This window comes from Cuculus canorus, chromosome 10 (assembly GCF_017976375.1).
Source record: "Cuculus canorus isolate bCucCan1 chromosome 10, bCucCan1.pri, whole genome shotgun sequence".
Taxonomy (NCBI): Eukaryota; Metazoa; Chordata; class Aves; order Cuculiformes; family Cuculidae; genus Cuculus; species Cuculus canorus.
In genome coordinates this window covers 19,746,726-19,769,834 of record NC_071410.1, presented here as the reverse complement: position 1 = coordinate 19,769,834, position 23,109 = coordinate 19,746,726, and the positions used below count along the sequence as shown (strand labels likewise).

General features: G+C 45.3%; 1 protein-coding gene across 1 annotated transcript; it reads left to right on the top strand.

Annotated features, from left to right (window-relative positions):
- Positions 1-4,054: 4,054 nt before the first annotated feature.
- On the top strand, positions 4,055-22,594 carry LOC128853194 (protein ELYS-like). Its single transcript, XM_054075855.1, has 24 exons — positions 4,055-4,205; positions 9,764-9,892; positions 10,364-10,605; positions 10,790-10,970; positions 11,636-11,843; positions 12,365-12,481; positions 12,691-12,775; positions 13,544-13,679; positions 14,380-14,512; positions 14,601-14,694; positions 16,130-16,237; positions 16,326-16,398; positions 16,562-16,696; positions 16,971-17,075; positions 17,456-17,549; positions 18,139-18,262; positions 18,371-18,427; positions 19,203-19,349; positions 19,840-20,027; positions 20,201-20,345; positions 20,432-20,563; positions 21,505-21,607; positions 21,788-21,864; positions 22,538-22,594. Exons 1-24 carry the CDS (start codon positions 4,181-4,183, stop codon positions 22,592-22,594), a joined length of 2,895 nt encoding a protein of 964 aa, XP_053931830.1. The 5' UTR covers positions 4,055-4,180.
- Positions 22,595-23,109: the final 515 nt, after the last annotated feature.

Sequence of the window (23,109 nt, the reverse complement as noted above, 5' to 3'; positions counted from 1 at the left end):
TCCAGGTGCTTTTCAGAGTGTCCCTAATGATTTTTCTCTCTTCTCTTTGTTTTTTTTTGCTGAGTAGATGATGCAGCAGAGCAATGCAATGCTGCATGTGATGGTGGTGTGCTTGTCAGCTCCAGGTACCCACTTGCATATGCTGTCTAAGGAAAATCTGGAAATGCTGTGTCATCCCACCTATTGTGTGCTCAGAGGCATAGTGAGGTGTCTCCACAAGAGGCTAAGAGGATTGTGGGAGTTAAGAGATCTTGTTCTGGGTTAGGGCAGGCAGCAGGTTGCTCTGGCTTTTGTCTCTGCCAAAGGAGACCAGAGGGCACCTGCAAACAAGAACTCTAGTAGCAAGGTTTCAAAGAAACCGCACGGCTGAAAAGCCAGGAAAGGATGAAGAACTTGCCAGGTGAAGAACTGTATGCTGTCTTTGTAGGCTGTCAGATCCCCATCCCTCTGTCCTGTGCATAGAGATGGAGTCCAAATGGAAAAAATGTGTATTTCCCAGATGCTGCCTGGGTTACCCAGGGAAGGGGAAGAATACTTTTTCAGTAAAGTGTAGTTACGTAGCTGTGGAAATTCTTGTCTCGAGGCTCTGCAGCCATTCTGAACATCAAAATGGGCGCAGAGTTCTTCCTTAAGGGTTCTGATGCCCTCCATCTCGGAGCTGAACTGCTGTTGTTTTTGATACCATCAGTGTGTTTCTCAGTGCCCCGGCTGCGGATCAGAATCAGGACCCTACGGTTAGTCCGTGAGGTCTTTAGCTCTGTATCTTTGCAGGTGTAAGAGGGGAGCCTGGCCTTATGGGGATGCCAGGTAAAGATGGGCCTGCGGGAGATCCTGGTCACCCTGGGCTGAAAGGTGAAGTGGGCCGTCGAGGTGAGTGCTGGAGGGTTTGAAAAGCTGTACTTTATTGCGCATGGTTTGGGCTGGGAGAAATTTCAGAGATCCCCTAATGGGCTTATGTGCGGGACTCAGTTTCTTAGACATGGGAATAAACTGGGAAGAGCTTGACATACCACTTTTTACAAAGATCCCCAGTGCTGATGTACTGAGGCAGTCTTTAATTTAGCACACTGCTCTTTGTATCCGCATTGTCAGTACTCACCCTGTCATTTGCACTGTGTGCAGGTCTCCCTGGCCGACAAGGGGCTCCCGGTATAACCCCACAGCCAGAAGAACTCACAGCCCCTGCAGGCTTACCAGGTCTGCCAGGAGTTGATGGTGTCCCTGGCTTTGATGGAGATCCTGGATTGCAGGGTGCAGCTGGAAATCCAGGTAAAAAGTACATTCAGATCACTGAAATGCCGGCTTTCTGTAAGAACAACACTATTTTCTCAAATGCACTAGGAAGGTTTATAGGATTTTCTGATAAAGGAAGTAATTCCAGTAAAATGCATGCAAATATCATGCTTTATTATTATTAGAGTGTACTTGATAATTTCTGTTCATGCATTTAGACATAAGGAGGAATTTCTTCACCATGATGGTGGTGAGGCACTGGCAGAGGGTGCCCAGAGAAGTTGTGGCTGCCCCATCCCTGGAGGTGTTGAAGGCCAGGTTGGATGGGCCTTGGGCAGCCTGATCTAGTGAGAGGTGTCCCTGCTCATCGCAGCGGGGGAGGAACTGCATGATCTTTAAGGTCCCTTCTAACCCAAACTATTCTATGAATCTATGATGTTTATAACGTTTTCTAATTAGGTTTCCAGAATTAGGTGCAGAAGGCTGTCGTAGCTGATCTGATACCAGCGCTGGTAGTTGCGGGTGGAGTGGTCATGAAAATGAATCACCACTGAGAATGTTTTGAATTGTCAATGAAATACTGTAACTGAAGGAGTGCTGGGAGCTTCAGCACAGGTGGTTCATAATGTTTGACAAATCAGCTTTGGTGGGTCCTGTACCAGCTGGCTCTCCTAGGTGTAGCAGGTCCCCATGATTCCTTTCTTAGCACTGCCATACAGGCGATCTGTAGATGTTAGTATTCTCTTTCACTCAAGGAAACTCCTAGAGTGGGAACATCACGTAGCACCAGTCCTTCTCCCTAGATGCTATCCTGAATCCCGTCACGGTGAATAGAGCTGTGTTAGTTCCTGGCTTCCTGTTGTCACTTCCTAAACTGAATAAACATGCAGGAAGTAAAAACTGAGATAGCCTTGATTAGTACTCATCAGGCAGTCAGGTAATGGATGTTGCAGAGCAGTGGCAAGAGACAAGTTTGTTGGGAAATTACCCCTGCTTATACTATTTTTGATAGTATTTACAAAAGTGATGCAGATGGATCCCCATCTGTTTCCCAGACCCCCATTTCTTTAGACTAATGTTAATCTTCTGCATTACTGATTGCAGGAGAGGTATCTCAATCTGTGCAACTGCATGACACCTTCTGTCTCTTTCTACTATTTTGTTATAGTTTGACTTGTAACACCTTCAACACTTACTTTATTGTTCATTTATCCAATCCATGCCAGACCTTTCTAGTTTGGGGTCAGGACAGTCCTGAGCGGATTCTGAAGGACCACAGGGAGGTACCTCCTCTTACATCCCACTAAATTCTAAGCCTTTGTATTCTAAGCACCCTTCATAGTGGCAGAAATCTTGCAAGACAGAGGAGTTTACAGACTTCCACAGCCATCAAATTGAAGCCTGAGACTCAGTTCCGATGTGGCTTCAGGCTAAAAGCAGTAGCTTATCTCACCTGGCATAGTTGGGGATCCAGGACCATCAGGTGCCCCAGGACCACAAGGATTTGAAGGTAATTTCATGATTTGGGGAGCACAGATCGGAAAGAAGCAAGCAGTAGAATTCTGTTTGCCTACAGGGTCTGCAGAGATCGTCCACAACACCCAGTTACCTTAGGAAGACCAGGGGATGTACACGATCTTGTGTCTTGTATCCGCAATGAAGTAAATTCAATCTTCAGTGAGAAATGTTACGTTACACATCACTGCTGTGTGTCACTGATGGTGTTTCCCTAGGGACAAGTCTGAACATCTTTTGGTTTTAATGTTTTGTGAATGTGGGGTTGGTCTTGAAGTGGTGTTCACAGTGAACACAGATGTGAGGGCTGGGAAGCAGAGGAAAACACAGTGAGAGAGAGTAGGTTTGGATTCTGCCACAGATTTGTTGTGCAACTTTTCGCCTTTCTGTGTCAAAGGAATATCATCCTGAAGAGCACAACAGCAAAAATGAATTGATTAAGTTTTGGTTGGTGCTTTGAGATCCTCAGAGTTATTGTACTGTGAGATATGTGCTACCACGTTGGCAACAGAGGTGTTGGGTAAGGAAAGGAAATCAAGTGAGGTAGGAAATGTGTGGGTGCTACTGTGAAATGACTGCCTTTGGGACTGATAAGTCTAGTTAGCCCTGTAACAACTATCAAACTTGGACTTCTCGTTATGTGAGATTGACATAAAAACCATGACAGCAGCGCCAAAATCAGTTACACATCCAGCTGATGTCCACACCGCACGTTAGTGATAGCGACTCCTTTTCTGTCTTCTAGGTGTTGCTGGAAAGCCAGGCTCACATGGTTTGCCAGGAATGCCTGGTCGCAGCGTGGGCGTTGGATACACTTCAGTGAAGCATAGCCAGTCAGAGCAAATCCCGCCCTGTCCCATAGGAATGAATAAGCTCTGGGATGGCTACAGCTTATTGTACGTGGAGGGGCAGGAAAAGTCACACAACCAGGATCTTGGTGAGTTGACGGAATTCTCTCAGGCATAAAGAATGTAAGCCAAACTCCTGTTTGAATTGAGCAATCTTCGTTGGCACCGCAGGCGATTGTAGTTGAGGTGGTGGAAGTCTGCTTGGCCAGAATCTGTACTGGAAGCAGTGTCATTTGTGTCATCCTCCGCCACTCACGTCTGGTATGTATGAACTCGAGCACTTGGCAGATTCTTGATACGACCACTTCTCCGATTTTTGCAGGTTTTGCTGGCTCGTGTTTGCCTCGCTTCAGCACCATGCCTTTTATTTACTGCAACATCAACGAAGTGTGCTACTACGCCAGCCGAAATGACAAGTCCTCTTGGCTCTTCACCACTGCTCCTATCCCCATGATGCCAGTGGACAGCACTCAGATCCCGCAGTACATCAGTCGTTGCTCAGTATGTGAAGCACCTTCCCAGGCTGTGGCTGTGCACAGCCAGGACATCACCATCCCCCAGTGTCCCCTTGGCTGGCGTAGCCTATGGATAGGATACTCTTTCCTTATGGTAAGGATACTTCGGCTAATGCAAAGGCAGCCTTAAACCTTTACATGTGGAAATGCGGCAGTCCTTTTATGTAGGATAGTCAGCCTAGTCGTTAGCTGTCCCAGTGTGGGCCGATCATATTGTATTTACCTCTTGGCTAATGCAAATGTAACTTTAAACTCTGTGTGCACACAGTGAAGCTTTTTAACTTAACTTGGGTGCCTCCTTTTAGTTTGTTTTTAGCAGTTACCTGTCGAGGCTGAGCATTTCAGAGCAAGGGTTTCCTTTTCTTCTCTGTCTGTGGGCTACAATTGCTGAGATGAACAAGATGGTCATGAATTAAGCAGCAGTGCTTTGTTTTAAAAAAGCCATGCAGTGAATCCCTGGCAGGGGGAGCTTCCGAGTGTAGAGTTTCCAGGCTGTGGGTAACGACCATGGGAGGCAAAGAAGATGAAATAGAACGTGGTGAACTGTTTTCCTGGAGATCAGGCTGGCCCTGATCAAGAGCTGCGAGTGAGAGGAGACAGCATTCACTTGGTCTCTGTGTTGGCATTTATTGGTGAAGATGAAACTGCGGTTCGTGCCCGTTACACTGCTGTGGGACAAAACAACCACAGTGGGAACTGTTGGAGAGTAAAAACAAACTTTATAATGGATTGAAAGACCTTTGCCTTTAGTCATTCTGAGCTGTGCTTATAGCTGCTTGAGAGATTCTCTGCCCAAGAAATAAAACCACACCGGCTGTCCTGATAAACCTGTAGAATGAAGGCCCTTTTACCAAAACAGGCTTCAGAAGGCAACAAGCTGAAAAACAACAATTAAGTCATTTGCACATACCTATATATTAAGTTTTAAGATAACCTGGCTTATATTTAGTTCACACAAACAAATTAAGAAAACGTAGCAGCGTACAACCTATGAAAAGCTTAAGAAATGTATCAGATGCACAGATAAAGTGCTGTAACAGAGAAATCTTTTTTGAAATAAATAAGGTACAGATAAACCACCTTGGGTTCATGTCAGCTCTCAAAAGAAAAGTCAGCCTAAGTTTTAGTGATCTGAATTTTAGGGTCAAGGTGGAATATAACTCTTAACAGTGGTTGTGATCTGCACTGACTATTTGAGTCTCCTGTTCCTCTGAGGTTTCCCAGAAACAGGAAGGCTATTGCAACCGTAGACATTAGACAGTTCCTTTGACAGAATCATTTTTGTAATAAAGTCTGGTTGCTCAAAAACATGTTAAAATAGTTAACAAGGAAACAGTTTTCTTCCGATCCGGTTGATCTTTTATACAAGACAGGTTTTTTTTTCCTATGATGCAGCCCACAGGAGGGAAGAGACGTAAGCATCCTCCTTAACTGAAGAATGTTTTGCTTTAAAAACTAAACTATTGCTTTATAGGAGAGCAAGAAAAATCTATTTGGTGTTATCCCTTCCTCCAAGCATTGGCCTTTCCATCTGAAAGTCAGCCCTGATGAGCAAAGTATCCTCCGTTTGAGATTAGGATCAAGTACTATTTGCACAGAATTAAATCCTCTCACATGTTTTGTCAAATATAGCGTTCCATTCTCGTTACTACTTTTACAGAAAAAGGCGCTACATGGCACTGTCTCTACTCGCACTCGCAGAACAGCTTCTCACTGCTTGCGGCAGAAAAAGAGAACTTAGGAAACCTGATGACCCACTCATTTGTGCTCCTTTGTCCGTAGCCTCCCCGTCCCTGCTCTGTCTTCCCTGCAGAAGTCTCCCTGCACAAGAGGCAGCGTGCTGAGGCTTGTCTAGAACAGCCTGCTGCCGACAGCTGAACGTTGTGGTCCCTCACTGAGCAAGGTTGTGTCCAATTCCTCCTCTGCCCACTGACCCTTTTTCTCTCAACTGACGGGAACCGAGACTTGAAGTATAATTCAAAAATCTGGGATTTCCAGAGAGACCTAGGGAGACTCTTGCCTAAAAGGAAGAAAACTCAACACCTAATACACATTAACGTACTTCAGAATAATTAATGCATCTTAATATTGCAGATCCAGAGGCAGAGTGTGCCTTTATGTTTAAAAAACAAATAAATAAAATAAAATAAATGAAATAAAAGATGCCAGGGCAATGATTTGCCTGGTGTTTACTTTGTTAAGGAGGTGAAACCAAGTCAATCCAGCCTGTGTTAATTTGATGTCTTCTCCACAGTAACTTATCAGCTGCAGGCTTAGAGCAGCTACAGAGCCTGGGCCATTTCCGTGTGGTGCCAATGGTTTTGCCATTCAGCCGTTCAGGTTGTGTGTGTTAAAGCGTGTTTCAGCACTGGATATTGCAGAGCCCCTGGAGAGGGTCCCGGGCAACCGTCTCCAGGTGACGGTGGTTGAGGAGGGGGTTGGAGCAGGTGATGTCCCATGATTGTAGAAGGCCCGTGGTCTGCATTGTGATGCGTTGCAACCCGAGGTGGTGTGTGGAGGAGTGAGCGGTGCCGTGGCATTCCGGTGTGGACGCTGGCAGCGGCTGGTTCACTCCTGACTTGCTCTGTTCCGAAGGCTGTGTGTCTGTTCTGTACGGGGACACTGAGCACCTGCGTCTGTTGTCCAGGTACTGCAAGTGATGTGAAAGAGAGCATAAATTCAGGACGGACTTCAGGAACTGTTGCGGGCACAGCCACAATATTTCCAGGAAGCCTGTGACATTTCTGGCCTTTAAAAGTGATTTTCAAATAGTACTGTCCATCAAAATTGACATCGCACACTGACTCGGACGTATGGGATTCTGCTTGAATGTGTAATTTACCAGTTGTTTATTTCTTTGTTTGTTTTTCTGGAGCTGTTTAATCCCAAGCTCTGTCATTGGTATTAGACTTGTGGCATGTTCCTTTTGTTGGACATAGTTCCTTGTGTTTGGAATTCCATGGTACTTAGAGTGAAGAAGAAGGGTCATTTTGGCCCCTTGTACACAGTCCCTTTGGTACCAGATTCGTCTGGGAGGCTGGATTCTGCTTTAGTCCTGACCACGGGGTCAGCTTGTGGCATTTCATGCGGATTGGATAACCAGGAGAGAGAAATCGGAATGTGACTGTAGTGATTGCTTTCACAGCGAGCAGCAATGCAGTGAGTCTTGGATAGATCTCTTACAGGAGGGGCTTTGTGCATTTAGGTGACGTCTCTCTGACCATCTTCCCACTGCTTTGCCTGGCACTTGCTTTGTTAAGGCACTGAAACCACATTAATCCGGCTTCTGTTAATTTGGTGTCTTCTCCCAGTAAGGTGCCGGCTGCGGGTTTAGAGCAACAGTGGAGAGAAGCCTTTGCTGGTGCGGTGTTGTTCTGCCTGTGTGGTGGACAGCAGTGTGACATTGGTAGGAGAGAGTGGCCAAAAGCCTGAGCCAGTTGCGTGTGGTGCCAATGGTTTTGCCATTCAGCCGTTCAGGTTGTGTGTGTTAAAGCGTGTTTCAGCACTGGATATTGCAGAGCCCCTGGAGAGGGTCCCGGGCAACCGTCTCCAGGTGACGGTGGTTGAGGAGGGGGTTGGAGCAGGTGATGTCCCATGATTGTAGAAGGCCCGTGGTCTGCATTGTGATGCGTTGCAACCCGAGGTGGTGTGTGGAGGAGCGAGCGGTGCGGTTGCATTCCGGTGTGGACGCTGGAAGCGGCTGGTTCACTCCTGACTTGCTCTGTTCCGAAGGCTGTGTGTCTGTTCTGTACGGGGACACTGAGCACCTGCGTCTGTTGTCCAGGTACTGCAAGTGATGTGAAAGTAGCATAAATTCAGGACGGACTTTAGCAATTGTTGTGGGCACAGCCACAATATTTCCAGGAAGCCTGTGACATTTCTGGCCTTTAAAAGTGATTTTCAAGTAGTACTGTCCATCAAAATTGATATCACACATTGACTCGGACGTATGGGATTCTGCTTGAATGTGTAATTTACCAGTTGTTTGTTTGTTTGTTTTTCTGGAGCTGTTTAATCCCAAGCTCTGTCATTGGTGTGAGACTTGTGGCATGTTCCTTTTGTTGGACATAGTTCCTTGTGTTTGGAATTCCATAGTACTTAGAGTGAAGAGGAAAGGTCATTTTGGCCCCTTGTACACAGACCCTTTGGTACCAGATTCGTCTGGGAGGCTGGATTCTGCTTTAGTCCTGACCACGGGGTCGGCTTGTGGCGTTTGATGCGGATTGGATAACTAGGAGAGAGGAATCGGAATGTGTTAGAGCAACAGTGGAGAGAAGCCTTTGCTGGTGCAGTGTTGTTCTGCCTGTGTGGTGGAGAGCAGTGTGACATTGGTAGGAGAGAGTGGCCAAAAGCCTGAGCCAGTTGTGTGTGGTGCCAATGGTTTTGCCGTTCAGCCGTTCAGGTTCTGTGTGTTAAAACATGTTTCAGCACTGGATATTGCAGAGCCCCTGGAGAGAAAGAGAGCATAAATTCCGGAGTGGCTTTAGGAACTGTTGCTGGTTCAGCCACGCTGGGCAGAGACAGCCCCTGTGGAATCAGAGGATAGTGATGTGAGAGAATACCTGTCGCTGGTGGCTGGGTAACTGGCTGAAACATTGGGGGCAAGGTGTATCTTCCCTAGTGGGAAAGAAATGACCCAGCGTTGCTCACTCCACCCCCTGCTGGGTCTCTGAAGAGATTATTAAATCCTCTCTGATAACCCTGTCTGCTTCTCGAGAGGCTTTTTTAAGAACCCATTGAACGTACGAATCGTAGTTCTCTGAAGTAGTTTGCATTTCCCTGTGTCTGGACTATCTCTTATTTAGTCCCTCATTGATTCTTGTCAGTCAGCCCAGCTCTTGCGTTTTTGTGCAACGCGTCTCTCTTGCCCTCCTGCAATGTGAACTCTGTATGGAACAGCTACTGAAGTGTCAAAGCTGTCTGAAAGGCCTGGGAAGTTTTGTCAGCCCTGCAGAGATGTGATAGGGACCGGCAGGAGGAAGGAGGGGACTGGAATAAGGAAGATGGGTTTTAAGTGTAGCAACCGCACTGTTTTAAAATCTGTGCTACGTTTGCTTGAGAAGTGTATGGAAAACTCCTTTCTAAATATGAGCTTTGAAAGTCTGTATTGCCAGCAACGTGGAAATATCCACAGTCCGTTTTCTGGAAGCAGTGGAGAATGAAGGTAGTTAAGAACTTAGTGCAGCTTAATGTTGAAAAGGAACATGCCAAAAGTGAACAGGACATGAACGATATGTGACATCATCTACTAGAAGATAAGTGACAATAAATAATAAAGTATCAAATCAAGGGGAAGGACAAGTGGAAGCTTGTACCTGTTCCTGGAAAGCTTTTTCAGAGATGACTTTTCTCAGACCCCGTCTTAGTAACCTATGTGAGTAAACTTGAACCCAGCGTATCACTTTCCTCCTCTTCCTTTACTTGTCCATAGCTCTGTGTCACTGCTCGATGCTCTCATATGCACTGCAAAAGCAAAGGCTTCTCCTTTTGCTCTGCTCCGAGATCACAAAATGTCCCAAGAGCTGTTTTTGTAAGGAAAAGAGCTACAGGTGCCGTAGAGGAGATTTTTCTCTGCATACTGATGAAACTTGTGTCAATCTCAGATGCGTTTATGTCTGACAGAGTCTCTTTTCCCATTTTTTCTTCCTTTAGAGTGCAGAATGCAATTCCTAACGGCGCCGGCGACGAGCAGTCTGCTGAAGTTCCCAGAGGGGACTGTTGAGGCGCTCGGGGAAGATGATCCAACCCGAGGTTCTGTGCTGTGGGGGAAGATTTCTGGAGGTGAGCATTTCCCTTTCACTCTGGTCTTGGTACAAAGTAATCCTTGCCTGGGGGTTTCCTGAAGCACAAGGTCCCAGTCTCAGGTGTGTCAGGTGGGTGCTGCTGAGATGCCTCAGGTTGAGAGAGAGGGAAAAGGATGTTTTAGCGATTCAAAGTGCTCATGTGAAAAGGTTAGTCAAGTGAAACTTTGAAATTACCACAACTTGCACCAGTCCTGTGCGATTAAAAGAATCTACTTAACCCCCCTGTGTCAGTGAGCCCTCCTCGCTTTTTAATGAAATCAAAGGCAGCTTTCAAGCAAGGAGTGGTCTTGTTTAGGGCTGTGTTTATTGGTACCAGCTCAAGCTCTTTGACCATCCTAAGAGCACATGCAGAAAGAGTTCTTGTCCAGCGTTACCGAGGCAGTAGGCCCTGCTTTTTCTTGTTTTTCTTTTGGAAATTTGCTTCAGGCAGTTTTCTTCTCTTTTCCAGGGACCAGTGGCCTGGCGTGGTTGGCACGTGGTCCTCACTTTGAGGTGGTGAACTCTATGACAGGCGAGCGGCTCTCTGCCTACTGTTTCAGTGGGCCACATGGACGGCTTCCCACTGTCCGTGTGGTCAAGGAGTTTTCCTCGTGGGAGAGACCTGCGCTGCTGATTGGTGTTGGAAATGATCTCTGTTTGTTTGACCTTGAAAGATCACGAGTGGTTAAAGCCATTGCTCTTCCAGGAAGGGTACGTACTTGTTCATGGGAGAAACAAAGCTTTTATTTTGTCAGATGTGCATAAGCCAGTTTCAGGAAAAGCTCTGGAGGGTCTCGATGCAAGAGAGGCTTTTCTGTATTGCAGTAACTTTTGAATGGTTTCTGTTTAGCTGTCAAGGAGCCTAAATATTAACCTGTACTTTTCGTTTGATTAGGTGATTGCTATTGAACCTATAACTAATGTCGGAGAAGGAGATGCGAGCACTCAGTACCTCCACGAGAGTCTGCAGTGCTTCTCTGGAGTGGCAGCAGTGGCTACAAATGTTGGGCGCGTTTTTCTGGTTGACCTTTGTTTACATAATTTCTCTTGGGGGCAGAAGGAAATAGAAATATTGGGTAAGCTTGCAGTTTATAAACTTGAATTTGAAAGTAGCAAAAGGTGTGTCTTTTAAACAAACAACCTGCACCCCCCTTTGAAGACACTTGTGTGCGGGCATTTATGACTAGTGATTCCAGATGGCGATTTGGCATCGTGGAGTCCTGAACAGCTTAAAGATGGGAGTGGCTTAAAGTCAGAGGTGCCCTGTTTCTTGGGAATGTACTTCTGCTTCTGTTAAGTGACTGGAGCAAAGCGTAGGCTTGTTTCTGAAAAGAAACCCGACTTCTCCGAACTCATGCATTGAGATGAGTGAGATCTCTAATGTGTTTATTCAGACCGCATACACTGTTTTGGCTATTCCAACAGCGGCTTCAGGAGTTGATGTCACTTCAAAGGGCTTCATCCTGAGGCCCACACTCCTGATGTACACAGTCCAAGAAAAGTTCTCTCTGAAGGTTACTCTTCTACCTGGCGTTGAAATAGCAGTGAGAATACCTGTCCCATCAGAGTGTTCCTCGGTGCTTTGAACGCCTACAAAATGGAAACAGCCAAAAAAAGCCTTACATAAATGGGTACTTGGCTGGGACAGGAGAATTGGATTATAGATGTTTTCATGTCAGAGTTTAAAACGCCACCTAAATAACATAACATCTTCATTTTTTGTGTGTTTTTGTGTGTATAGATCGCGAATATGTCACTGCTGCTCCTGCTGAAGTTCCACAAATCAGAGAAACTGTGATGGGAGGAGGGAGACATCTCTGTTTCCAATTACAGAACTCTTCTAGAAGCGCAGTATCAACGCTGTACTTCATCAGCAGAACCAATCAGCTCGTTGTGGGCTTTTGCAATGGCACCTTCTCACTGTGGAATATGGGAACTTTGACAAGGGAGTAAGTGGGTCTTCATGCTTGGCCATGCCGGCAGGTGCAGGCTCTCCATTTTTTGCCAAAGGGAGTGTGTTAATGTAAAGAGGACTCTTTTGGGGACTGAAGTTTTGAGTCTAATCCTGGAATGTTTAGAAATCCTCTTCTGAACTAACTCTGAAGTCAGAGACGGATTAAGCAAACCACCTCCTCCGCAGGGCACTAAGATTCTTTTCCTTCTTGTGCCTTTGGAGTGAGCAGTTGTGGACAGTGTGCTGCTTGTGCCTATGTCAAGCAGTTAGGATGCAATAGAGCCGATTTTTATAAGACACTTTGTTCTGTCGGTAGTATTCAGTGAAACCAGGAAATGTGTGTATCTTCCTCGACTCTCTCCTTTGGGATGTTGGTGTGACCTTCTGTACTTTGAGGCTAAGCACATCAGGCGCTCTTTCTCAGAAGACGCTTGTGCCCTTTGACAAAGAGTTAAGGCCAGAGGCTCACCTTTTTTCTTCGTTCTTGTTCCTTTCTTTTCCTTCTTAAACCTGTAGGCACAACTCTCAGCTCAACGGAGGAAGGATTCCTGTCAGTGGTGTTACTTTTCAAGAGCCTGAGAATGATCCTGGCAACTCTTGCTACTTGTGGGCTGTTCAGTCTGCGCCAAAAAGGTGAATGAAAACTTACAGTGAGGCACTGGATTAATTTTCTTTGTACTATATTTGTCAACATCCAGTTGATAAGCGTCTCTTTGCTTTGTTTATTTGGCTGTGCAGGAGATTGATGCCGTTCAGGAAACTTGAGCCTAGACCTAATTAAATGAGAGTGAGGACCGTAAAGCAGCTTTGTAATCAGATTTCCTCACTTGTACCTTTTTCAGGGGAGGTGGTGTTCTGAGTTTCCGGCTGTTGCAGTTAACCTTTGGTAAACGAAGACGCGTGGCATCAGGACAAGTCATGTATGAGGTAAGAGGTACATGGGTGTGAAAAGGTGAAAACAGTCATTTTGTCTAAGCGACTGTCAGTTAAGTTGGCAGGGAAAATGCTTACCAACAAAATTCAGAGTGGACTTAAAATAGAAAGTGCTTTGCTGAATCTTCCTGGGCACGTTGTCTGTACCATTTGGAAACAACCCGTAGAATTTTACACTGCGGTGTTGTGTGTTCCAAGGAGAGGCATCTGCAAAGAGCCCCTGGGCATTCAGTTCCTGAAGAGTGTACGGTCTCTGCTTTCACAGCAGAGTCTGACCAGCGCTTCTCATTTGAGAAGAGTCTTCATGTCGTCCTGGTCAATAAAGGTACTCCTTAACATCTGCGCTTTGTCCACAAGACACATTTTCCTGTGTTGCATGAATGAATGCTGCTTTTGGAAAGACAGTGTTTCAGTTCCCACCGTGTTCTAAGTAAGCAACGTCAAAGGTTCAGCCCAGTCCTGCTGGGGCTTCTATCTGTCTTAAAGGAGCTTGCTTACTCTGCAGTAGTTTGTGACCCTGAAGGCCTTGTTTTGGATGTCCTCTCTGTTTTCCCTGTTTGCTGTGCTCGGTGAAGGAATTGAACCCTGAATTCTCTTGCATGTCAGACATAGTTCTATTTGCCGTCAAGAAATCAGGTCATGGCAAGCGTAGACAATATGATCTGCATCTTCTATCAGATAAATGCATTCTTTGCTATTGAGGTAGAATGTACGTTTATATCTCAACATGACCTTTTCTCTCCTCTTTTATATTTTCCCCAGGGTTTGGCACGCTGTGAAGAAAGGTTCGGTGTAGATCTCAGGGGTGGAAACTCCAACAGCAATATGAAATTACTTGGGTGTCAGACGATAGAAAAGTTCAGTGACCGTCTTGACGGAGGCAACAGCATTAATGGAGGTTTGTTCTGATGTCCATGTTGGGTTGATCTGCTGGAGGGAAGGAAGGCTCTTCCTTCCTCTGCGGGGAAAATGATAGAGCCCTACTTTGCTTACACCCAGAGAACGCACTCTCGCCAGAGAAGAGAGGTCATGCAATTTCTTGAGAGAACTATAACAGTGTGAATGTTTTATGTTGGAATCTTGATTCCCATTTCCTGGTGGTTGAGTTTGGGGGTTTTCTACCCATTTTGCGTGATAAGAGTGTTCTTTTCTCCTGAATCTGCTGGGAAGGAGCTACTCTTGAAAGGTGTCACTGAGTCAGCTGTGGGAATTGGTTGTGCCATTGGGGTGATACAAGCGGATACGATCACTATTTGTCTGCTTTCAGAAGGGGACAATGTCTATGTTCCTAGCACGTTTTTCGCTAAGCAGTTCATCTAGCTGAAGGTCTTGATCAACTCTTCACGTATGGAAAACTTAATTAACTCATGACTGTGTGTTTGGTTTGGCTTAGCATGGATGCAATTTGAAGAAGAAAAAGGGGCGGTGTGTCTGGAACCCGTCTCAGAGCTGTTTGCCCTTCTGCAAATGTCTGTGTTATTAAGTGTTGTGTTCCCTGAGCGATAGGATTGAATTAAGCCAAAGTGGAAAGTGGCATTTAAAAATATCAGATGTGACGTATTTTCTACAAGTAAGAAAGGATGTCTTGTGTCTTTCAGTAATGTCTCCCTTCATCAGCGTCTCAATCTTCAGTTGGCAAGTGTGTACAAGTGGTCAGAAAAACCCATCGACTTACTTGAGTGTGTTTGACATTAACGGCTGGCTCGATGCTCAAATGCCAGCCATGCTCAGGTAGACATTTATTAAGTTGTTTTTTGCTATCCCCACAAATAATTCATTTAAATGTTGGCGTTTAGCTTACGCACTTGTGTTCTTGCAGGCCAGAATCACTTCACGATTGCCCCTATTTTGCGCTGTGGTCACTGGATACGGTGACAAGCCCGGCTCCTTTAGACCTCGTTTTGGATATGATGGTAGACCAGACAAGTCTAACTTGGAAAGATTCTCCTTCTTACCTAGCACCTGGCCAGAATCCTCATGCAAGGAACTATAGTTTTGGTAGGTATTTAATTGCTTTCAATAGTGATAAGCTTTAATTGAGGTCAGATGTCATTTCTTGTCTTTCTTGTTCATTGTGTCACTCAAAATCAAACCAAAAGGCCCCGAATCCCCATAAACCCAGCCTAACAAGGGATTTAATGTTATCAAACGTACCTGATGGTCCGCTGCACTTTGGGTTTTGGTGCTTTTGTAATGTAGCCTGTGAGATGGTGATGCTTATGAAGTGAAAGGACTTTGAACAGAAGCTCAAAGTACAGTACCTTGGTAGCGCTGGAGATTTCTGTACACAATAATTATTTTGTAGAACAAAGATTATGCACGATCTAAGGAAGAAAATGGGTACTCGGTTGTACCTTCCCAACTACCGCTCCTTGAATAACGTAAGCTGCTCATAAGATAACTGGGAGAGAACGGAATGTTGTCCAACACTCCTTGTTTCTGCAGGTGTTATGTGTTTGCTGAGCTTCGGAGTCTGTCATGTGACTTGCACCAGCTCGCGGGAGGAGGTGAGATTTTCCTGTCTCTTTCTTGAGCATGTGGAGAGATGGATCTTTCCCAAGTTTTCTGTTGCACTGCTGTCATTATCGGAGAGCCTTTTCTGCTCATCCTGCCCAGCCCCACGCATATTTGCACTAGTATCCTGCCAGTTTTGTGCAACTGGCATTGGTTCAGGTCCACTCTTGGGAGCGTAAAATGGCCCTGTCTCCTGCTGAAGCCCAATCTGGGATTGACTGTCTAGAGAGGAACAGACCATTGCTGGAGGAGGAGAAAGAACAAAGCTGTTGTGGAAGGCAGGGGAAGCTGTTCCATCTTGTTTGCCCCTTCTTTGCATCCCTGCATCGTCACGAGTTAGGGTTTGGATCCCTGATTAACTTGAAAAAGGAGGAGAGAAGTGGAGAACAGCGAAACTTATTTAACTGTTTGAGAAGAAATTGAGTTGTTTTCTTCTAAACTGGGCCAAATTGTAACTTCCGAGCCACTGCACAGATTGTGCCAACTGATTTTGAAAGAAGTATCAGCTCACTGCCTCTGTCCAACGTCAATCAGCTTCTGCCACACGAGCCTAGAAAGGATCTTGCCAAGTGTGATTTTCAGTTGTGTGCTAGTTTAGCTGATGTACAATGTATTTTGTGTCAGTGTTCAAGGGAAAAGAAAGGCCTGAGTATTGACAGAGAAACTAGAACATACTTGAATGAGCATTGCAGGGGCTGAAGTGACCTAGCCCACAAACTGTTTTGTAGTTGCCTTTGCTGAATGGTGACAATACTGTTCAGAGAGTGGTGCTGTTGATGGTTCAGAGAGTGCAAGCATGGAAGTTTCTCATTTGATTTTGTCTGTTCTGCTTAGGAGGAGCAGTTAGAGGTGATAGTGTCCACAGCTGCCCAGACAGGTTATTTAGATATTCTGACTGAGTACTTTAAACGCTGGACATCCGAAGGTAAGACTTGTCAAGTTGTTTATCTGATTTGTGTTTTCTAGTTTGAAATTGGTGATTCACTTCTTTTTTTGTTCTCTTGTCTTACAGAGAAGCCAAGTTCTGCAGGAAAATATACAGTTTGTCCGTGAGTGCGCGTGGAACAGAGTGCTCACACGCACAGATGAATTTAACCAACTGTGTGAGTAGTAGCAAAGTCATTCTGCAAATATAAAGTCATTCTTTGTTACTGAGCTTATTCAGTGGGTATACCTGAACATCAGGATTCCTGATATTGCACGCGTGTACTTTGAAAGTCTGAAATTGCTCTAGAGGCTAATGATTTCATTTCTCTTCTTGAAAAGGTGTTCCGCTCTTTGATGGCTCCTTCGTTGACCAAAAGACTATCCAGTCTCTTTATGACTGCCAGTTCTATTTGTGCAACCTTAGCACCATTTTAAACTGTTTGCCGAGAGAAGAACAAGACCTTTCTGAAGAAGGTTTGTCTAACAGAACTACTGAATCTGTTTATAGTAGGATTTGGAACGATGCATGGGTTGTATGTAATTGTGGAAAGAGAATTTGTTGGGGTTGCTTTTTGTTTTGGTGGTGATTGTAGTTTTTTTCTTCAGGTTGGAGAGTGGTACAGAGTGAAAAATGCAAAGACAGAGATTGCTACTGTCTTATTTTTACTCTTTCTATTTAGTGCAATGAAGGCGGTTTTATAAAAGGAAAGGAATTGCATGACCAAAGTCATCTTGTGCCTTTTTTCCTGTTTTCCAGACCTGACAAATAAGCAGGTGCTAGCCGGCCACCAGTCGTTGTATGCACAAGTGGTCACCTGGTTCTGTCGCTGTGGTCTCCTTCCACAGGGTTTAGGTGAGAAATACTTGTTTATTTGGAAGGATTATAAATTCTATTGTCAGCCTTAATTGTCTTACAAATGCTCTCTTGACGTGTTTAAAAACCGTCCCCTTTGAGAAGAAGGTTTTGGTAGTGAACTTCAGCTTACGCTATATGTTCTGAATGCTGCATCGACTGTCAACTTGAAATGGCCCTTGAGACGAGCAGGAATTGAGTCTTGTGTCTCACATTTCTTGTAAGAAAGGCAGAAACAGGACTGGCTTCTTCGCGAGTTGGAGGCTTGCCCGTGCTTCTTGAGGCTTAGCTTGTAGGATCTTCTCTCCTTTTTAGTCAAAAAAATCAGTTTAAAATGTGCTGTCAACGCTTGTAACTTGCTTTTACTTTCTTGCCTGTAGATGCGGGTCAGCGTTCGTCTAGACCTTTTTACAATTACCCTCTGCTTCAGAGATGCTGCACAGCTCAGCGACAGAGGCTGACGCGTTTGTCCAGGTAAGCCTTTCCGTACAACTCTGGCACGCCTTCTGGACTGCAAGTCCAGAAGGAGAAGTGAACGGCTCTTCTCTCCACAGTTGTGTTTGCTATACTTAATGCATTTGCCAGGGATCCTCTTGGCTTCGGTGATGCACGTGTTGTGTTGAACACCGAGGTTACTTTCCTGTGTTAAGATGTTGACACACACTCTCTGCTTAGTGCCCCGTGGTGGTGGTGCTGCTGTCTTGTAGCACACTCAATTCACTGGCTAATCTGTGTCACGTATTACACTGAAAAAGATCCTGTGTTAGGACAAGATCAGTCATCCCCAGTTCAGCAGAGCATGGCGTTCTCAGAATGCCAATGGTTTTGGACTCAGATGAAGGCGGTGTGCTTTTAGAGAAAGTCATCTCTGTTATTGGCTCGCAGTAGGTGGCAGTGATTGTTTTGGCCTGAAGCTCCTGCTCCGCAGTCCGTTTGTGTAATTCTGTAGGACCAGCAGCATTATACGTAGTCGGCACACCCGAAACATGTTGCACTGAGAGGCTGGAATTAGTGTTTTCCCAATGTTTTACTCAGCCCAAATCCTTGCTCCCTTTTCTTTCAGAGGAAAATGGGATTTGGCTGGCCTGATGATTGACAGGATGGTTTCGGACTTGGGAGAGCGAGTGCAGAATCTGTGGTGCACAGACAAACAAAAAACTGGGAAATATCCCCCTCCCAGTTTACAGGTGAGTGCTGTGTTCCCTGAAAACGCCACCCCTGCCCCACAACCCCACCCAAACGCCAGAGATTGATGGAAGACAGGAGTTTTTAAGGAAGTTTGTGTTTCCTTTCAGGCCCTGCTGCAACTCTACCTGCTAGACGGCATTGAAGAAATCGACAAGCACAAAATTGTATCCTTTCTGGTGCTTTTTATTACCCTTCCAGTGTATGTACAAAAAGGGTCTTAAACGTTTCTCATCTCCATTGTTAAGAAGATGCTTTAATTTATGCTCCAGAGCAAAAGGATTTTCAGCAGTGGTTTAAGCTGGTGAAACAGAGAGTTGCCACCGTTGTTTGTTGCCTTCCCCGAGAGGGGAGCCTGGAGAGCGAGGGCTTTGAAAACGGTGTAGGCCAGAGCTGCCTTCTTAGAATGTGTCCCTAAATGCAGGGGTCGGAATGAGAAAGCGGCCCCGCCAGTGAGCGGTGTGCATCCTGGTTTAGAGCTGGTGTTAATCCTTCAGAGCTCAGTCGTATTGTAAGCACGTCATCGTTGACCTTGGTTTATCTGCTCTGGCAGTGAGGAAGGAAACCAACTGTAGAATTTGTTTGCTTTCAAAAACAAAGCGTTGGATGTTCAACTGATTTGCGTGTCCAGCTGGGAGCTCCCCCAACTAAACAGGGGGCCTGAGTTTCTGACGGCAGTATTTAAATATCGAAAGCTGACCTTTCCTGATGCCTTACAGAAATCAAAGGGTATTTCTTTCTGGTTATTTAATCAGAAAGCAATTTTGTGCTTAGGACCTGGCTGTCTTCACCTGAGAACAGCTTCAAATGGCCAGACTAAGACAGCAGTATTTTCTGCTTCCTACCCCTTTTCTATTCTTATTTTGTCATGTTTTTCTGAACGTAATGTGTTACATTGTGGTGTTACAAATGTTTTAGCCTTAATTCGATGGTTGATATCAGACAATGTACTTGCTGCTGGATATCGGGTGGGCCGTGCCAGGTAACAGAGAAAGACTACTGCACTCCTTCTGCGCAGCCTTTGCTATCCCGAAGGGGTTCGTTCAGCTCGTTCAAGGGTTTTGGCTGCTGGATCACAATGATTATGAAGTAAGTATGTTCCAGTTCAGTTAGTCGTACCTTCCAATTACCAAGCTGTCATCTAGGAAATGACGTTAAAACATTGGTGCTTGGCTAGTAACAGGTGCTAAACCGTGAGAAGCTTCTTTGTAGTCCTGCAGCAATACATTACGGTTTGAAATGTTGTTTCAATTACTGGATGGGAAATAGATTAAAACAGAGAAGAAATCAACTGGAAGAATGCTTGACAGCTAAATTTTCAAAGCCATCCGCTTAGGTTGTTTTCAGCAGACCAGCCGAGCGCTTTCTCAAAACCAGGGTTTTAGGTACTTTCAAGCTAAACACTTGGATCATAGCCGCAAGATTTGAGGCAGAAGACTGCAAAAGTGGCTTTTCAACCTAATCCACGTTCTTTGTGATACTGAAGGTTATTCTTGCCTGTCAGAATGTTAATAGAATCTGTTTGTGCTGCCTGGGTGTGTGCATGGATCTATCTAAACCTGATCTCTACCTTCCACAGAATTCGCTGGTCCTGCTCTGTCACCCAGCTACAGCCAGAAGCGCGTCGTGGCTGCGTCAGAGGGCTATTCAGTCCCTCATGTGCCAAGGACAGCACAGGAGAGCCCTCACGTACATACGTATGACGAGGCCATTGATCACCAGCTCCAGAGAAGCGCAGCTTTACCTCTCTGTGTTCTTGTCCAACAGGTAAAGAAATATATCGCAGCATTTTGGCCTTCAAATATTGCAAACAGTGGAGAACCAGTAATACTAATTCCAATCCCCTCAATTTCCCTTGAACTTGGAATACAATAATTTTGTGGCCTCTTTCAGGTTCTACTCTGACTATTCTTTTCCATCTCAAACCCCATGAATTCCAGGTGCATGGCAGACGTGTGGAACCTGTTGCAGCAATACTCCTCAGATGACAATAGAGAAGAGCTGCTGCTGCACATGTTTAAAACCTGTTTGGAGATGGGACTTGCGGAGGGCTTCCTGGAGCTGCCTTTCACAGACACTGAGCTCGTAAGTGTGGACAAGACAAACAAAACTCTTGGAAAAGCACAGGGGCAGAATCATAATAAGTTTGTGAACTGTGTTGCTTCTGTTAGGCGTGTTTGGAGGAGATTTTGGAGAGCAGTGATTTGATTGAGGACCACGAATTCTTTCCAGCCAACCATCCAAAACCAGTCAACAATACTGCAGCGGTGCGGGTGAATAAGTCAGCGGAGGTGACTCTTACGGTGAGTGTAAAAGTTCTGTCAAGTGTGCCAGGTTCTGTTAGGCGTTACTGACTGGTGTGATAGTCCTCAGGAAAAATCCTGCTTTGTTTTTTATACCGTTCTTTGAAATGCTAGGGGTCAGGTTCTACTCCTTCAGTTACAGTTTCAGTGTTACAGACCACTGATGACTCCGCTTGAAGTAGTTTGTTTGCATCTGCGGAAGAAATAGATACCTTTTCTGTCAGCCAATTTTAAAACTCAGTTGTTGAGATCCGTAGGTTGTGTATGCTTTGGATTCTCCTGTTGCTCCTTTCTGTGGAATGGAAAGTACATTGCAGGTCATCTCTTGTATCTTGCACGCCGGTTTACTTCCCTAGCTGCGAGCAGCGTGGGTGCCAACCCACAGGGAAAGGGTGCAGGGTGGGTTGTTTGGTTTTTCTGACTTCCTTAGAAGAGGAGGAGGAGGATGTTTCTAAAACTGAGGCTGTTGAGATACAAACAGGTTAGCAAGCACTTGGGTTTCAACACCACCAGTCAATCATCGGAGGAAAGACCACGCAAAGTCCTGTGGTGCTCTCCTGTAGAAAAGGCGAAATGGTTTCAAGAAAGGAAAGAAGCGTTGCTGGTAGGAGATAAATATCCAAAGAGAAATGAGAAAATCTACTCCCCAGTTTTAAGAAGGGATGCTTTTATGCATGAGATGAGTAACAGAGCAAGTTTAGTTTGCCAACGGAATATGAATGGCCATTTTGTTTTCTTGACTGCACTTCTGCATCAGACTTCTTATTTTGCTGCAAAGAAGAATTCTGTCCTTCTGTGCGCTGGAAGTCTTCTTAGCACGATTTGGTTAGATCGCTGTCCTCAAAGGAAAGCATAAAGGCTCACCTGAAAACCAGATAAGCATTTGAAAAGCAATGATGTGAAGCGCAAGAGGGAAGTCATCCTTCTGTCTGTTTTTGTAGGATTCCTGGAAGAACCAAATGCTGAAAGTCTTACCCTTCCCGAGGGTGGCAAGCTGGTGCTCACAGCTGCTGAGGCTGCTGCCTGGGAGACTGCAAGGGAAGGGTGAGTTTACAAAACAGATTGATCTTTTGGTTCATACAGCTCATCATCGTGGGCTTTCTGTGCTTGCAAATGATGACTTGGAGCTGGTATACGTTACAAATGCTTTGAGGAATATGTTACAAACTCTGTCAGAAATGTCTCTCGCTGAAGGCAGCATTATCCCTTCTGCTACTTCCAAAGGGACTGAAGGACAACAGAGGTCGGCAGAAGATCAGGAGGCTGGCCAGACTGAACCTGCTCCTGCGATACAAACGGCAGTCAGTCCCAGAAGAGCAGGAAGAAAACGGAAATATGGGAATCCACTATTTAATGAAGTGGTTACCATGGATGATGAAGAGTTGCATCCTCGTGACCAAGTCCTGCATTACCTGTCAATTAAAAGAGCCAAATTCCAGGCTGTGAATGAAAGAAAAAGGTTAGGACGATGAGTTCGAGAATCCTTTCTTCACCTCTCGCAAAGAAATTGAAAGGTCAGTGCGACAGTTGTAGATGCAAAATAGGGCATACTGCCATTTTGTCAGCCACAAAAAGCAGACTGTGAGGATGGCTTTAAGGGCTGTGAAGAATGTAACAATGCCAAATAGAACCTTTGGGAAGAGGCAATTCCTCTGTTTCCTGCTCTGTATGTGCCTGCCTGGCCCGTTGTGGTGGAAACTGGCCAGGAGGCTGATCTGAGTAGAGCAAGGTGAAATTTCAGCTGAATTTTTGTCATGAGCTTCACTGTCGTCAGTTTGGGAAACTGTTGTTTTGGAATCCACTAAGTGAAGAATTCCTGAGTATTGTTTTGCCCTGAACAGAAGGCACAGTGGCCTGCTTTCAGCTGAGTGTGCTATCTGTTACTTTCAGAACTGGAACGGTTCAGATTTCATTTGTATTCTATGGAGTTTAAAGTCTTGTGCACGAGTAACGTCTTTTGTTGCCTTCACCTAGGAGCTTCCAGCCATAGTAGAAGAAAACACCGAAGCCATGCTTCCGATCCAGGAATGAGTTTTCCACCAAAGCTGTCAAGACATTGGGTCTTTTGGGTACACCTGGAGACAAACGGACCTTGGTTCCTTTTGAGTTAAAAGTGTTCCTAAAATAAAGTGCTTTTTCCAATGCACTGTGCTGTGTGGATATCCAGTGTTAGTTCACACCGAAGTTAGAATCCAATGTTTTGCAAAGCAGCCTCTCATGCATTGGATTTCGTGAAAAAAAAAACCATTGAATAGAGGGATACAGCAACGTGGTCAACTCTGGAGAGAGAGACTGACATGAAGCAAGGGATCTTTGGGCAGTTACCCTTTCAGACAATTTACCCACACCAGATTCAAAAGGGGCTCATCTGTCACTGGTAAAAGATCGCATTGCTTCGAGGAGCTCCCTTGAAAGGATTCGGAACTTGGAGCGATGTGGGGACTAAGGATGCTCTGCTCCACTGATTACTTTTTTTCCACAGAACCATGGAATGAGTTGGGTTGGAAGAGACCTTGAAGTCTATCCATTTCCACCCCCCTGCCTCG

What these genes read in the sequence shown, in the direction of transcription:
- LOC128853194 (XM_054075855.1), top strand. Translation starts at nt 4,181, where the DNA reads ATGGATAGGATACTCTTTCCTTATG. An exon ending in AAGGTAAGACTTGTCAAGTT is followed by an intron (nt 16,238 to 16,325) that starts GTTTATCTGATT and finishes CAAGTTCTGCAG; the next exon opens with GAAAATATACAGTTTGTCCG. An exon ending in ACAAGACCTTTCTGAAGAAG is followed by an intron (nt 16,697 to 16,970) that starts GTTTGTCTAACA and finishes GCCTTTTTTCCT; the next exon opens with GTTTTCCAGACCTGACAAAT.